Raw genomic sequence first — 12,513 nt, forward strand, 5'->3', positions numbered from 1 at the left:
GCGATGTTAACATGAGCAGCAGATGCAGTGCGCCAGGACACAAGTACTGGTGATACTTACATAAGCAGCAGGTGCAGTGCACCAGGACACAACTACTGGCGATGCTAACATTAGCAGTAGGTGCAGTGCACCAGCACACAAGTACTGGTGATACATGAGCAGCATGTGCAGTGCACCGAGACACAAGTACTGGTGATACTTACATGAGCAGCATGTGCAGTGCTCCAGGACACAACTACTGGTAATACATAAGCAGCATGTGCAGTGCACTGGGACACAAGTACTGGTGATACATGAGCAGCATGTGCAGTGCACTGAGACACAAGTACTGATGATACTTACTTGAGCAGCAGGTGCTGTGCACCGGGACACAAGTGCTGGTGATAATAACATGAGTAGCAGGTGCAGTGCACCGGGACACAACTACTGGTGATACCATGGAGAGACCTTGGTCGCGTGTCAGCTACTGCGCATGCGCGGGATTGCTCCGTCGTGCCTTACTGCGCATGCCCGGGATTGCTCCGTCGTGCCTTACTGCGCATGCCCGGGAGAAAGGTGTCCTGTCTTACCACGTATGTCAAGAAGTGTAGTGTCTTAACCGCGCACCCTCATGAGCTAAGTGCCGTGTCTATAGTACGCATGCCCATTAGATAAGTGAGGTGGGGTCTCTTAATTACGTACGACCATGAGATATGGGTCTTTGCAGCGCATGCCCGAGAGATAAGTGTTCCCGCTGCTAAGATCTTGTGTGCCAGGAGAACACCGCTGCTGATCCGAAAGTTCTCCTAATAGACAAAATAAAAACCTCACCGGAAGTGGCTGGACACCACTGTTTGGCACATGCGCAGACTGCCCACAGGCACCAGACGTAAACAGGAACTACTCTCGCACATGCGCAGACTGGCCAGTTACCGAGAGGAGACACTACTCTCCCGCACATGCGCAGACTGCCTGAGTCGACGGAGGACGAAAATGAGCCTTTGTTTGGGCCTCGTCGGAAACTGAAAAGGTAACACGGAGCCCGGAATTCTGTTATTTCATCTGCGTTTCATGTAGGAGACACAAACACCAGCCCCTTACACAGCTCCAGGCCGAGACAGACAGGACTGAAGAGAGCTCTGGGGGTGAGGCAGCCGGGGCCCCCCAAAAGAGGCAGAAACTCATTAACCTCTTAAGTGCGGGCGTCGGCCACTGGCTGATGCCCACACACCCTCCCTGGTGCGGGTCACGACCAGTGGCCGACACCAGGAAGGGCATTAATAAATCCTCGGGTGCGTCGCACCCGAGGATTTATTTATTTATTTTCCCCCCCCCCCCAGGAGACACGGAAGCTACCGTGTCTCCCCCCGCCCCCCACCCGCCCCTTTGTGACGGCGCGCTGACGTTGCAAAGGTGTTTTCCCCATGAAAGCAGGAAGCAGCCTTGCGGCCGCTTCCTGCTTTCATGGGGAAAACGGCCTTTTACACATTCGGGAAGGCCTCGTAAGAAAGGGGAGTGTCTCCCCTTTCTTACGAGGCCTTCCTGAAAGTGTTTCCTGGCCCCCGATCGCAGCACAGCTGCGATCGGGGGCCAGGAAACCCCACTAGACACCAGGGATTTCACTTTTGGGGGGCGGCCCCCCCCGGAAAACAGTCCGCCCCCCCCCGGCATAATTTTCTTCCAAAAAAAAAAAGGTAGGTGCCCCCTGGGGGGGGGGGGGCGCGATCGCCCCCCCCCCCCCCCCGGGGAATTTTTTTTTCCCCCAAAAAAAATAAATTTAAAAAAAAATGAAATGACAGGGGGTCGTCCGTGGGCAGGGTGAACCCCTGGGGGGGCAATTTTTTTTTTAGATGTTGTAGGGTTTCCCTGGGGGCCATTTTGGCCCCCAAGGAAACCATACAACAACTAAAAAAAAATATATGTATATATCTATATATATATATATCTATGTAGATAGATATATCTAGGTACATAGATATATCTATGTAGATATATATATATATATATATATATATATATATATATATAGGTAGATCTGTATCAAAGAGATTTATAAAGCGCGCTACTCACCTGTGAGGGTCTCAAGGCGCTGGGGGGGGACGGAGGGAGGGAAAGGGGCTAGGAGGTTCACTGTTCAAAAAGCCAGGTTTTGAGGCCCTTCCTGAAAAGAAGTAGGTTTTGGGTCTTGCGAATGTGGGTTGTGAGTGCGTTCCATGTTTTGGGTGCAATGTAGGAGAAGGATCTGCCCCCGGTGGTGGTGTGTTTGATGCGGGGGACAGAGGCGAGAGAGAGGTCAGCTGAACGGACGTTTCGTGTGGGGGTGTGGAAGGTGACTCTCGTTGAGGTAGGCAGGGCCTGTGTTGTGGAGTGATTTGTGTGCGAGGATGAGGATCTTGAAGGTGATCCTTTTGCCAATGGGGAGCCAGTGGAGGGATTTGAGGTGTGGAGAGATGTGTTCGTGTCGGCGGAGGTCGAGGATGAGTCGTGCTGCTGAGTTCTGGATGCGTGTAGTTTGCACTTGAGTTTTAGAGCGGAGCCGGCGTAGAGGGCGTTTCTGTAATCAAGCCTGCTGCTGATGAGTGCGTGAGTGACAGTTTTTCTGGTCTCTGTGGGGATCCATTTGAATGTTTTTCAGTATACGGAGTTTGTTGAAGCATGAGGAGGTAAGAGCGTTGATTTGTTGGGTCATAGAGAGGGAGGAGTCTAGGATGATGCTGAGGTTGCGTGCGTAGTTGGCGGGGGTGGGTGCATGGCCTAGCGTGGTTGGCCACCATGGGGGGTCCCAGGTTTTTTTGGTGAGGGCCAAAGAGGATTATTTCGGTTTTGCTTGAGTTGAGTTTCAGGTGGTTGGCTGTCATATATACATCACTTTTGTCAATATGTGTGTGGTTTCCCTGGGGGGAAAAGGGTCCGACTTGTCTAGTGGCAGTTTTAGTGCCATAAAGAAGCGCAGAAGGTTTATATGCCTACTGCAAAGAGCACATCTGTATTTTATGTAAATAGCTGAGTACATTAGTAAAGTCTATGGAGAGATGAAGGGCACTTTTGCTGGGTGGTAATGAGGGAATCCGAGGAGGAGGGAGTGGGAGCACCAATAATGATTGTTGGACTGGGCGCAGGAGGTGCTAAAGACTGTGACGAATGGTATGTGACAAGGTGTTTTTTGAGTGTCTTGAAAGTACGTGCTGATTGAGGGAAGAAGTGCAGGTAAGGTGGCCTCTACTGTTGCACGTATCTCACACACACCATCGATTTTGTGACTGTCTACGTAGGCTAGTGTTTTAGAGCAACAGTTTAGCCAATAGCAGAGATGGCATCTTGATGGATGACTGCTGCCTGCACTCGGGTTATAGAGGACCGCTCTGACATAGGATCAGAGACTGAGACATCAGATACTGAGACAGCATCTGAGGGATAGGACAGTGGCGCAGACTCTGGGAGTGATTTTTCAGTCAGAGGAGTCCCATTCGAAAACTCCTCTTCCAGTACATTATGAGGGAGGTTGTGAGGACAGTCCTGCTGTCCCTTCGCAAGCTGTTGGTGCAACTGGGTAATAGTGGGTTAGGCCAACCCAGAGAGCAGGTGAATGCGGCGGCAAGCAGAGAGAGAGTGCTCTCTTGGGAGCTCACCAATTTAGTTCAGCCCCAAATTCCACCACCCAAATCATATTGTGGAGACATCAAAATTGTCTATGGCAAAACAAACTGGTTTTGTAAGGCAGGCACCTGTGTTTTTGGTCCTGGATTTGGCGGCCATATAGAGAAACACACTAAACCCAAACATTTCTGGAAACTAGACATTCGGGGGAGTCCACAGAGGTGTGACTTGTGTGGATTCCCCAAAGTTTTCTTACCCAGAATACCCTGCAAATCTGAAATGTTGAAAAAAAACTCTATTTTTCTCGCATTTCTGTCACACAAACTACAGGAATATGCTGGGATCCACAACATTCCTACCACCCAGTGACTCCTCACCTGTCCTGATAAAAACACTACCTCACTTGAGTGCCTACACCTAGTGCCTGTGTCAGGAATGGATCACCCCAGGGTCAACAGCTGCCTCACGTAAGGACCAACATTGACCGTTGTGTGATCTATTCCTGTCGCAGGCACCAGGCCTAACCACACAAGTGAGGTATCATATTTATCGGGAGACTTGGGGGAACGCTGGGTGGAAGGAGATTTGTGGCTCCTCTCAGATTCCAGAACTTTCTGTCACCGAAATGTGAGGAAAATGTGGTATTTTAGCCACATTTTGAGGTTTGCAAAGGATTCTGGGTAACAGAACCTGGTCCGAGCCCCACAAGTCACCTCATCTTGGATTCCCCTGGGTTTCTAGTTTTCAAAAATGTGCTGGTTTGCTAGGTTTCCCCAGGTGCCGGCTGAGCTAGAGGCCAAAATCCACAGGTAGGCACTGTTTTCTATGAAAAAATGTGATGTGTCCACGTTCTGTTTTGGGGCATTTCCTGTCGCGGGCGCTAGGCCTACCCACACAAGTGAGGTATCATTTTTATCGGGAGACTTGGGGGAACGCCGGGTGGAAGAAAATTTGTGGCTCCTCTCAGATTCCAGAACTTTCTGTCACCGAAATGTGAGGAAAACTTGTTTTTTTAGCCACTTTTTGAGGTTTGCAAAGGATTCTGGGTAACAGAACCTGGTCCGAGCCCCGCGAGTCACCGCTCCTTGGCTTGCCCTAGGTCTCTAGTTTTCAGAAATGCACAGGTTTGGTAGGTTTCCCTAGGTGCCGGCTGAGCTAGAGGCCAAAATCTACAGGTAGGCACTTCTCAAAAAACACCTCTGTTTTCTTCCAAAAATTTGGATGTGTCCACGTTGCGCTTTGGGGCGTTTCCTGTCGCGGGCGCTAGGCCTACCCACACAAGTGAGGTATCATTTTTATCGGGAGACTTGGGGGAACGCCAGGTGGAAGGAAATTTGTGGCTCCTCTCAGATTCCAGAACTTTCTGTCACCGAAATGTGAGGAAAACTTGTTTTTTTAGCCACTTTTTGAGGTTTGCAAAGGATTCTGGGTAACAGAACCTGGTCCGAGCCCCGCAAGTCACCCCTCCTTGGATTCCCCTAGGTCTCTAGTTTTCAGAAATGCACAGGTTTGGTAGGTTTCCCTATGTGCCGGCTGAGCTAGAGGCCAAAATCTACAGGTAGGCACTTTGGAAAAAACAGCTGTGTTTTCTATAAAAAAAATAGGATGTGTCCATGTTGTGTTTTGGGGCATTTCCTGTCGCGGGCACTAGGCCTACCCACACAAGTGAGGTATCATTTTTATCGGGAGACTTGGGGGAACACAGAATAGCAAAACAAGTGTTATTGCCCCTTATCTTTCTCTACATTTTTTCCTTCCAAATATAAGAGAGTGTGTAAAAAAGACGTCTATTTGAGAAATGCCCTGCAATTCACATGCTAGTATGGGCACCTCGGAATTCAGCGATGTGCAAATAACCACTGCTCCTCAAAACCTTATCTTGATCCCATTTTGGAAATGCAAAGGTTTTCTTGATACCTCTTTTTCACTCTTCATATTTCAGCAAATGAATTGCTGTATACCCAGTATAGAATGAAAACCAACTGCAGGGTGCAGCTCATTTATTGGCTCTGGGTACCTAGGGTTCTTGATGAACCTACATGCCCTTTATATCCCCGCAACCAGAAGAGTCCAGCAGACAAAACGGTATATTGCTTTCAGAAATCTGACATCGCAGGAAAAAGTTACAGAGTAAAACATAAAGAAAAATGGCTGTTGTTTTCAGTTCAATTTCAATATTTTTTTATTTCAGCTGTTATTTTCTGTAGGAAAACCTTGTAGGATCTACACAAATGACCCCTTGCTGAATTCAGAATTTTGTCTAGTTTTCAGAAATGTTTAGCATTCCGGGATCCAGCATTGGTTTCACACCCATTCCTGTCACTAACTGGAAGGAGGCTGAAAGCACCAAATATAGTAGAAATGGGGTATGTCCCAGTAAAATGCCAAATTTGTGTTGAAAAATTTGGTTTTCTGATTCAAGTCTGCCTGTTCCTGAAAGGTGGGAAGATAGTGATTTCAGCACCAGAAACCCTTTGTTGATGGCATTTTCAGGGAAAAAACCACAAGCCTTCTTCGGCAGCCCTTTTTTCCCATTTTTTTGGAAAAAACTAAATTTTCACTGTATTTTGGCTATTTTCTTGGTCTCCTCCAGGGGAAACCACCAACTCTGGGTACCATTAGAATCCCTAGGATGTTGGAAAAAAAGGACGCAAATTTGGTGTGGTTAGCTTATGTGGACAAAAAGTTATGAAGCCCTAAGCGCGAACTACCCCAAATAGCCAAAAAAGGGCTCAGCACTGGGGGGGAAAGGCCCAGCAGCTAAGGGGTTAAAAGAGAAAGAAGCAAAACCCTACACAAAACAAACAATCTGCACTGCTTCTCACTCACTCCCCTCCTGCACTGTCACTCACTCCCTGCACTCCCTCTCACTCACTCCCCTCCTGCACTCTCACTCACTGCACTGTCACTCACTCCCTCTCACTCACTATTTGCACTGCCTCTCACTCACTCCCTTCCTGTACTGTCAATCACTCCCTGCACTCTCTCTCACTCACTATTCCATTGCCTCTCCCTCACTCCCTGCACTGCCTCTCACTCACTGTTTGCACTGCTTCTCACTCACTCCCTTCCGGCACTGTCACTCACTCCCTGCACTGCCTCTCACTCATTGTTTGCACTGCCTCTCACTCACTCCCTGCACTGTCACTCACTCCCCGCCTCTTAACCTCTTCCTGCAGTGCCACTGAAACCTCTTCCTTAGAGGAAGAACTCCTATTCTGTCCCCCATGATCTCCATGGATGCTTGTACTTCTTTGTTTATCCCACTATGTTACTCATTTATTTACACAGTTTGATGTGCTCCCAAATTGATCTTCCTGTGTCGTTATCTTAGGTCTCCCTAGAGGCAACTTGCTGTTCTTGTGAACTTTAGGAATAAGGTAAAACAGACAGTTTTGATTAATATGTCTTCAGGAGTCTGAATTCATCATAGCTAATGTGTCCTTGATCTCTTCATCCCACTAAATCATTAGTGAAATCTTGTTTTTCATTCAGATAATATGCCTTCTCATCTTGTTTATAGCACTCAGTATTTGAAAGTTGACTATATGATTCCTGCATATTCAGCTCAATCGGCCACAGTACTGCATTGCTGCCTTTGTCATGCACCTATCACACAATCTTTGTTATCTCTCAATTTAGTGCTGGTCTGGTTATAATTATCCACAGCACTGTTGAGATGTGGCCAATCTCTTCCTGGTTGTTTTTATTTTCAAACTGCAAAGTTCTCTAATCACTGTTTCTGAAAACACATCTATGCTATCGGGTGAAATAATGAGTACAAAGAGTGGTCCAGTGTTTTGCTTTTCACTAATGACTGAGCAGACAAAAATCTCTGGAATGCACTTCTTAGTTCAAAGAATACATTTATTATTTCACCACAAGGTTCCTAAAAGTAGATTAGTATGTTAAAAGCACACCTTTAAAAATAGCCACAGCAATGAAAGGAAAATATACCAAAATGATTCTCCACTGCAATATGCATAGCAAATATATGTAATGCAAAGCAAATAATGAATTAAAAATGCATCACCGTAGGGCCTGCCAGGTCCTTCATTTTCTCATGACAGCAAGACAATGACCCTATTCGACTGCGAAAGAGATCTCTAACCTCACGGGAAAGATATCAGGCATCCGACATCTAGAATCCTGATTGAGGCCACTCACCCGCTCACTGTCGCAGTGGGTCTTTTTATATCTTTAAAAAAAACAAAAAGAGCTTTCTGGAAAAACCTTCTCGTTTTGTAATTCAAACATGCTGGCTAGTTTAGGTCAGGGTTGAAAGAAACAGGTTGGAACTGGCCAGTTTCCCAAGGTGTCTCTCCCAAGCCTAAGCCGTTCCCTGCTGTACAAAAAACATCAGTCTAATACATCCTTATCATGCTGACTAACACCTCCTTATTATTGTAGGAAAGTACCATCTTGCCTGGCATGTTACCCCCATATTTCACTGTATATATGTTGTTTTAGTCTATGTGTCACTGGGACCCTGCCAGGCAGGGCCCCAGTGCTCATAAGTATGTGCCCTGTATGTGTTCCCTGTGTGATGACTAACTGTTTCACTGAGGCTCTGCTAACCAGAACCTCAGTAGTTATGCTCTCTCTGCTTTCCAAATTTGTCACTAACAGGCTAGTGACTAAATTTACCAATTCACATTGGCATACTGGTACACCCATATAATTCCCTAGTATATGATACTGAGGTGCCCAGGGTATTGGGGTTCCAGGAGATCCCCATGGGCTGCAGCATTTCTTTTGCCACCCGTAGGGAGCTCTGACAATTCTTACACAGGTCTTCCACTGCAGCCTGCGTGAAATAACGTCCACTTTATTTCACAGCCATTTACCACTGCACTTAAGTAACTTATAAGTCACCTATATGTCTAACCTTCACCTGGTGAAGGTTGGGTGCAAAGTTACTTAGTGTGTGGGCATCCTGGCACTAGCCAAGGTGCCCCCACATCGTTCAGGGCAAATTCCCCGGACTTTGTGAGTGCGGGGACAACATTACACACGTGCACTATACATAGGTCACTACCTATGTATAGCGTCACAATGGTAACTCCGAATATGGCCATGTACATGTCTAAGATGCCCCGGGTCTCTAGCACAGAACCCGGGTACTGCCAAACTGCCTTTCCGGGGTCTCCACTGCAGCTGTTGCCAACCCCTCAGACAGGTTTCTGCCCTCCTGGGGTACAGGCAGCCCTGGCCCAGGAAGGCAGAACAAAGGACTTCCTCTGAGAGAGGGTATAACACCCTCTTCCTCTGGAAATAGGTGTGAGGGCTGGGGAGGAGTAGCCTCCCCAGCCTCTGGAAACGCTTTGATGGGCACGGATGGTGCCAATCTCTGCATAAGCCAGTCTACACCGGTTCAGGGATCCCCCAGCCCTGCTCTGGCGCAAAACTGGACAAAGGAAAGGGGAGTGACCACTCCCCTGACCTGCACCTCTCAGGGGAGGTGCCCAGAGCTCCTCCAGTGTTTCCCAGACCTCTGCCATCTTGGAAACAGAGGTGTTGGGGGCACACTGGACTGCTCTGAGTGGCCAGTGCCAGGAGGTGATGTCAGAGGCTCCTTCTGATAGGCTTTTACCTCTCTTGGTAGCCAATCCTCCTTCCTAGGTAGCCAAACCTCCTTTTCTGGCTATTTAGGGTCTCTGCTTTGGGGATTTCACCAGATAACGAATGCAAGAGCTCATCAGAGTTCCTCTGCATCTCCCTCTTCACCTTCTGCCAAAGGATCGACTGCTGACTGCTCAGGATGCCTGCAAAACCGCAACAAAGTAGCAAGACGACTACTAGCAACCTTGTATTGCCTCATCCTGCCGGCTTTCTCGACTGTTTCCAGGTGGTGCATGCTCTGGGGGTAGCCTGCCTCCTCCCTGCACCAGGAGCTCTGAAGAAATCTCCTGTGGGTCGACGGAATCTTCCCCTTGCTAACGCAGGCATCAGAAGACTGCAACACTGCAGTGCACAACCTTCTGAGTTGTCCTCCGGCGTCGTGGGACTTTGCATGGACTCTGGTTCACTCTTCTTCCAAGTGCCTGTATGGGTACTTTTGCGGGTGCTGCCTGCTTCTGTGAGGGCTCCCTGAGTTGCTGGGCGCCCCCTCTGTCTCCTCCTCCAAGTGGTGACATCCTGGTCCCTCCTGGGCCACAGCAGCACCCAAAAACCTCTACAGCGACCCTTACAGCTAGCAAGGCTTGTTTGCGGTCTTTCTGCGTGGGAACACCTCTGCAAGCTTCATCGCGACATAGGACATCCATCTTCCAAAGGAGAAGTCCCTAGCTCTCTTCTTTCTTGCAGAACTCCAAGCTTCTTCCATCCAGTGGCAGCTTCCTTGCATCCTCAGCTGGCATTTCCTGGGCTCCTGCCCACTCTCGACACTGTCGCGATTATTGGACTTGGTCTCTTTGTCTTACAGGTACTCAGGTCTGGAAATCCACTGTTGTTGCATTGCTGGTGTTTGTTCTTCCTGCAGAATCCCCCTATCACGACTTCTGTGCTCTCTGGTGGTAGTAGGTGCACTTTACACCTACTTTTTAGGGTCTTGGGGTGGGCTATTTTTCTAACCCTCACTGTTTTCTTACAGTCCCAGCGACCCTCTACAAGCTCACATATGTTTGGGGTCCATTTGTGGTTTGCATTCCACTTTTGGAGTATATGGTTTGTGTTGCCCCTATACCTATGTGCTCCTATTGCAATCTACTGTAATTCTACACTGCTTGCATTACTTTTCTTGCTGTTACTTGCATAATTTTGGTTTGTGTACATATATCTTGTGTATATAACTTATCCTCATACTGAGGGTACTCACTGATATACTTTTGGCACATTGTCATAAAAATAAAGTACCTTTATTTTTAGTAATTCTGTGTATTGTGTTTTCTTATGATATTGTGCATATGACACCAGTGGTATAGTAGGAGCTTTACATGTCTCCTAGTTCAGCCTAAGCTGCTCTGCTATAGCTACCTTCTATCAGTCTAAGCTGATAGAAACACCTCTTCTACACTAATAAGGGATAACTGGACCTGGCACAAGGTGTAAGTATCTCTGGTACCCACTTTAAGCCAGGCCAGCCTCCTACAATTATGTACTAGCTCTTCGGTGAGAAAGAGCTCGAAAACAAGAAAGAATGCACAGTTTACAATGTGGAAAATCACAGGCAGCTTCAACATGGCAGTGTCTAATGCTACAATAATGTCAGTAGGCAGAATTAATCTAAAGCTAAACTAAATACAGAATGTAGTCTGTAACTGGTGAACACTGGACAGCTAATCCTGGTGCAAAATGGTGCAACACAAAGTCAGTGGTCAAAACACACATTTCACTACATCCAGGTCCAAATGTGGTACCTCCTTCTTCAGTAATTTATATAGTCTCACTCTGACTATAATATTTTCAGTAATACTCCCAGTGCTGCTTGCACTTTTATTCTCCAGTTCCAATAATTCTTTCATTAAGTCTAAATCTGATTTCAGCAAATTCTGTACCCAGTATTGGTGGAGTCTCAGTATTTTACAAAAATTACTAACATTGTTTTTATAAACTTTCATTAGCTCAAGATCCTACTATATTTATACAGATCTATTTTAGTCTGAATATAAGAAAATTCTGACTTTTCACAAAATGATAGTCCCAGAGTTGGTACCTTTATTTCTGTGCGTTCTTCTTCAATTATGAATGATGGAACTCTTGTTCTACTTCTGTAAATGGAGGGTGTGTGCCATAGAGAATGATGCTGAGCAAAGTTGTCTGTTGCGTTGGTGGCTGAGCGAAGTTGTGTGGTGGGATGGTGAAAGTAGTTCTGTTGATTAAGGTATACAGGTGCCATGTTGTGTAGTGACTCCAATGCATCTGTGAGAAGTTTGACCTGGCATCACTTCTGGATGGGGAGCCAGTGGAGCTGTCTGAGGTGGTGTGGTGTGGGTTCGGTGCAGGAGGTCGAGTATGAGTCTGGTGGTGGCATTTTGGATGGTTTGAAGTCTGTGTAGAAGATGGGATGGAACACTAGCGTAGAGTGTGTTGCCATAGTCCAATCTGCTTGTGATTAGTGCAAACATGATGGTATGTCTGGTGCCCAGTGGGAGCCACTTGAAGTTTTTACATAACATGAAGAGGATTTGGAAACATGAGGAGGTGACACTGTTGATCTGGGACTTCATGGTGAGGTTGGTGTCGAAGATGAGGCCTAGGTTCCTAGCTTAGTCAGTTGGGATGTGTGGGGTCCACGTTCAGGGGGAGTCACCAGGTGGAGTCCTAAGGTGAGCTTTTATTCCTGAGGATTAGCACTTCAGTTTTGTTGCTGTTAAACTTGAGGCAGTTTTGTTTCATCCAAATGGGCACGTTGATCATGCATTGTTTGAAGATTGTCTTGGTGCTGATGGTTTCATCTGAAAGGGAAATAATGAGCTGGGTGTCATCAGCATAGGAGATTATATTGATTCCATGGGATCTGATGATGTTAGCCAGAGGAGTCTTGTACCTGTTGAAAAGTACCAGGCTGAGTGATGACCCGTGTGGGACTCTGCAGATGAGGTATTTGGTTTCTGATGTGAACAGTGTGAGCTTGACTTATTGAGTTCTTATGGAGAGGAAGGAGGCTATCCATTTCAGAGTTGGTCTGTGTATTCCTGCTGCTTGTAGTCTGGTGATGAGTGTGAGGTGGTAGACTGTTTTAAGGATGACAGAGAGTTCAAAGAGGATAAAGGCGGCTAGGGTTGGTGAATTCTTTGGCAATGGTAAAAATTCCTTCTAGTTATTTGAGCTGGATTCGATTCTCAGGGTCAGAGTCTTTTCTTGGTCTATATCAATTGATGTTTTTAGCTTCTAAGAGCGGCCTTGTAGGTGTTTCCATTTATGGTAACTTGGGTAGTTCTCCTTTTCTTTTCAAGTCAGCATTGTACCAGCTAGCCTGTTAGTTGGATCTTTTGG

General features: G+C 47.0%; 1 protein-coding gene across 1 annotated transcript in view; it reads left to right on the top strand.

The window, feature by feature from the left end:
* The first annotated feature begins 938 nt into the window (after positions 1-938).
* LOC138288379 (zinc finger protein 773-like) overlaps positions 939-12,513 on the top strand; it is a 46,939-nt gene continuing 35,364 nt past the window's right edge. The window contains exon 1 of the mRNA XM_069229950.1: positions 939-1,009. Within this exon, the coding sequence (XP_069086051.1) occupies positions 939-1,009 (71 nt within the window). The remainder of the gene's footprint in view (positions 1,010-12,513) is intronic.

The sequence above is a fragment of the Pleurodeles waltl genome, chromosome 4_1, assembly GCF_031143425.1.
Source record: "Pleurodeles waltl isolate 20211129_DDA chromosome 4_1, aPleWal1.hap1.20221129, whole genome shotgun sequence".
Classification (NCBI taxonomy): Eukaryota; Metazoa; Chordata; class Amphibia; order Caudata; family Salamandridae; genus Pleurodeles; species Pleurodeles waltl.